Source organism: Tupaia chinensis, unplaced genomic scaffold, assembly GCF_000334495.1.
Source record: "Tupaia chinensis unplaced genomic scaffold, TupChi_1.0 Scaffold149184_1, whole genome shotgun sequence".
Classification (NCBI taxonomy): Eukaryota; Metazoa; Chordata; class Mammalia; order Scandentia; family Tupaiidae; genus Tupaia; species Tupaia belangeri.
The window spans coordinates 1,854,692-1,859,130 of record NW_006209032.1 but is presented as its reverse complement, the minus strand read 5'-3'; the positions used below and the strand labels follow the sequence as shown (position 1 = coordinate 1,859,130).

General features: G+C 63.3%; 1 protein-coding gene across 1 annotated transcript in view; it reads left to right on the top strand.

The window, feature by feature from the left end:
- CCDC12 (coiled-coil domain containing 12) overlaps positions 1-4,439 on the top strand; it is a gene marked incomplete at its 3' end in the record, with an annotated part of 51,892 nt that overhangs the window by 46,860 nt on the left and 593 nt on the right. The window contains 3 exon segments of the mRNA XM_014585210.2: positions 2,872-2,951; positions 3,966-4,027; positions 4,239-4,273. Of these exon segments, the coding sequence (XP_014440696.1) occupies positions 2,872-2,951; positions 3,966-4,027; positions 4,239-4,273 (177 nt within the window).

Genomic DNA, 4,439 nt, shown 5'->3' with positions numbered 1-4,439 from the left:
CCCCCCCCCAGGGGGGATGACCACGCTGCAATCCCTTCTCCTCCGTTCTCCTCTCGGGATCTTAGGCACGCACGCACACACACCCGGCGTGAGTTTAAGCCACCGGGTCCGGGACTCGAACCACGGTCGACTACATGGGAGTCCAGCGACATAGCCATTATGCTAACTGCTGGTCCCAGTAATTTGCTTTTTTTAAAAAAAGACTTTGTTTAATTCCATTTGTTACTGTTTTTATTTTTTTAATTTGACTAGAGAGACCGAGAGAGAGAAAGGGAAAGCCAGAAAGCAAGCCACCAGATCCGAGACTCGAACCGCAGTCAGCCACGTGAGAATCCATTTGCTCAAGCCTTCCCTGTGTTTTCCGACTTGGCTCCTCTCGCCTCAGTCTGGACACTTGCCGGCATGCGTTGCAGTGTCCCCATCTTCTCTTCAGCTGCTTCCAAACGGCCAAGCCCAGTCAGCGGGCACGCACTTCCGGTCATGTTTTTCAGTTAGAGATTTCCATTTGATTAATTTCTACAGTTTCCGGTTCTCTGCTAGTACTCTCTCTCTCGTGACCTGCTTTCCTGAACTTTGGTGAATTTCATCTCTGACCATGTCAGTATCTAGGGCTCCTGTGAGGACATTTCTGTTTTTTCTCACGGTTTTGACGAATGCCGGATGCCGCATATGGAAGTTCTAGAGGCGTTGCGAGGCTGTGCACCCCTTATTTTCCTCTAGGAAGGAGCCGGTCTCCCTCCTGCCAGGCAGCTGGCTGGTGGTACCTGCCTTCTGGGGACCGGCGAAGTGTCTTCCTGCCACCTGTGCTGTCATAGTGCCCCTCCCAGAGGCCACGCGGGTCAGTGGCCATGCTCGTCCACAGCTGTACTTCTGCCTTGGCGAGGGTCCAGCCGGGCTCGCTGCACTCGGGGTGGGGTCACGAGGCAGGTCACAGCAGAGACCGGGGAGCCTGCCAGGGCCCGTGAGACAGCGGGAAGCTCACCCATGCTGGCGCTCCAGCCTCCGCCTGTGACCAGACCAAGGCTCCCGGGCCGGGGTGCCTGGTGCAGGCTTGCTCAGACGGGCCGCACTCCCATGTGCATGCCGCCCCTGAAGGCCGGTTGTCTAGGCGCTTCTCCAAGGCCGGTGAATAGATTGAAAAATCTGTCTGTTGCCAGTTTTGCTACGTAGCCGGGGTACGTGTTGGGCCTCCATTGGAAGGCTGGGCCTCCAGCTGCCCCACTGCTCAGCAACCCCTCCCAGGGAGTCCTGGCCTGGCAGGGTGGGGGCGTCTCTTCATGATGCCTGCCCGCAGTGAGTCGGAGGGCCTGGACCCCGCTTCGTAGGGGTGTGGAAACAGCCGACCTGGTGTCCTTGACCACCACCGTGCTCAGCTCCAGGCAGGGTAGGCTCCACCAGGCTCGCCTCCCTGTCCCGGTGTCTGAGAGGCGGTGCTCTCACTAACCCGCGGTTTTCTCCCCACACCCAGGTTCTCTTCCTCTTTCCTCCCCACCCTGCATGAACGAAAGTCATCAGTCCTGGGCCAGATCCGCCCCACTCTCTCTCCTCCTCAGTCCTGGGCCAGATCACCCCACTCTCTCTCCTCCTCAGTCCTGGGCCAGATCCGCCCCTCTCTCTCCTCCTCAGTCCTGGGCCAGATCACCCACTCTCTCTCCTGAGCCTGTGGCCCCAGGCAGGCGCCAGGGAGGGAGCAGGCAGGTGAGTGTCCCTGCTCCGTAGAGGAAGGGCAGGCCAGACTCCCCTGCCTGGCCCTGGCAGCAGGGAAGGAAGGGTGTCCGAGCAGGGGCAGGGGCCAGACTGCAGTCCCAGCGGAGGGTGGGCAGCCAGGCACCCCCTTGCTCCCCTTGGCTGAAGACTGCCAAGCGCGAGCTCCTGGTGAGGACAGGATTTGGCACCTGAGTGCCCCAGCCCTGAGCACTGCCACCTGCCACCGTGGCCAGCCCTGGCTGCCAGGCTCCTGGAGAGCGCCTCTCCCCCGGGACTGTGGGAGTCAGCTCCACTGGCCCAGCCCAGAAGCTCGGTGGGCAAAGGATGGAGGGGCAGTGGTCGGGAAGTGGGGAGCAGCCACTCCAGTCTCAGTGACTGGCAATGACCCTGCCACACCTCAGGGCTGAGATGTCTGTCCCGGTGTCACTGTCCTGCCTTTGCTTGGCCCGGCAGCCCCCGGAACCCGGGCCTTGCTGCTCTGTGGCCGTCCCAAGGCAGGCCTCTCTGTGGGAGCTGGGGTCTCACCCGCTCAGCCAGGGGAGCCCTGTGAGCCGGCTGCAGTCAGTCCACTGGGCCTGGGCCTTGTGGCTCCTCCCTGCCTCGGTGACATTTCGGAACTCGCAGGAGGCGGGGTTGTCATGCTAGCCAGGTGGACCGTGGACTGCCGGGCCCGGCATCACGCCCACCCCCAGGCCTCACGGCCACTCCAGCTTCCCTCAGTCACTCCCAGCTTCCTGGAGGGAGCTAGCCCTGTGTGTTCTGCTTCTTAGCCTTGTCTGCCACAGCTTCAGGCCGGGATGCCACCTCCTCCCGGAGGCCTGCCACATTCCCATGACTGCAGGCAGCCGTGCCCTGAAGTCCCTTGGGCCTTGCATCCTGTCTGCGTGCTGTCCCTCACTCACTGCCACACGACCCTGACCTGGCACACATGGGCCCTCTCTAGTGGCTGAGGCCTGTTGGCCCAGGACACAAAAGCTCTGAGATGGGCCAGGCAGGAGGAGCTGTGGCCCTGGCAGGGTCATCCTCGCCTTGGGGTCGGATGTGTAGCAGCACTGTGAGCCCGCGGTGACCGTGCAGCCCCCCGGACTGTCAGATGGAGAAGCTGGGGGATGAGCCCAGTGCCAGCTGAGACCCGGCACTTCATCCCCGCTGGTCCTCTCCCAGGGAGCTCAGGCTGCGGAACTATGTCCCGGAGGATGAAGACCTGAAGAGGAGGCGGGTGCCCCAGGCCAAACCAGTGGCAGGTAGGCGCATGCCCTGCACCTCTGCCCCTGGCGCTGTCAGTGCCCTCTTAGAGAAGAACCCCAGGCCCAGAGCACACGGTGGGCCTCCAGGACGCACGGCACCATCTCCTGCAAATACGCAGGTGGTACTGGGGGCAGCAGAGAGGCCCTGGCACCACGCCCTGCCCACACCTTGAGGTGGGGCCTCCCGAGGACCTGCGAGGGCTGAGGAGTGGAAGTGACGCTGGGGCCCTTGGGCAAGAGGGATGTGCAGGCAGGAGGACGCACATGCTCTGGGTAGGTTGAGTGAGAGACGCTGACCAGGGCCTGGCACCCGCAGCATTGGGGGTGGCACAGGGTGGGAGGGGTCCCCTGAGGCTGTGGTGATGCTGGGGACACCGCAGCCGATCCACGCTGCAGCCAGTCCACACCACGCCTCAGGTCCACGTCAGTCTCTGTCCCCACCCTGGGCCTGCAGACGGCCTTGGTGTCATCTCATTGACTGCCAATTGTAGTGGTTCATCTTCTCACTGTCCCCAGTGTGCATCCCGCCTCCTCCACCCCCAAATCCACACCTCCGGGCAGTTCTCATGGTTTGGCAGCGGCTGGTGTGGCAGTACGGGGCCAGGAGAGGGCTGAACAACAGCCCCTGTGGGCTCAGACCCCAGCTTTCTGCCTCTGGAGGGGGTGAGGCAGGATGGGGCCGGGGGCAGGGATGGTAGTGCTCCTGAGGTCTATGCCCAGGGCAAGACTCCCCTTCTCGGGAGCACATAGCTGAGATGGCTCAGGCCAGGCCCGCAGGACCAGCCAGGCCTCAGGGCCTCCCCAAAGCCACACTTGTCCTGTGCAGAGGGTGGGAGACAGGCTGAGATGCGCATCTGCTTCCTGACGCTGGCCTAGGCTGTCGGCTCCAGCTGGTGGTGGTCTTCCTGCTGGCATCGTGTCTTTCAACCTGTGGCCACCCTCCCACCCCTGGAGCGTCTGCAGCCCTGGCCACTGTCCCACTGGCCTCCGCTGTTGTCTTGCGCCCTCTAGTGGAAGAGAAGGTGAAGGAGCAGCTGGAGGCCGCCAAGCCTGAGCCGGTGATCGAGGAAGTGGTGAGAGCTGGGGCCGGTCCACCTGCGGTCTGTCGGCCTTCTCCCTTCCCTGCGGCTCACTCGGCCCCTTCCACCTCCTGTCCACCTGCGGCCTGTGGGCCTTCTCCCTTCCCCGCGCTCCCTCAGCCCCTTCCCATCTCCAGCAAGCCTTCTCCCCTCCTGTCTCCCCGCCTCTGTAACCACTCGTCATGTGTGCCTCCTCCTGTCCCAGGACCTGGCCAACCTCGCGCCTCGGAAGCCTGACTGGTGAGTGGGGCCCACGTGGTCTGGCCCTTTCCCATTTCGGTAGGGGAACTCAGTGCACCGAGCTCCATGGGCAACCTGGCAGGAGTCGGAGCCGAGGGGGCTACAGGGAGGAGCCCAGGGGGGAGCGAGCAGCAGGCCCTCGCCGAGCCCCGCTCAGGGAGGCCCC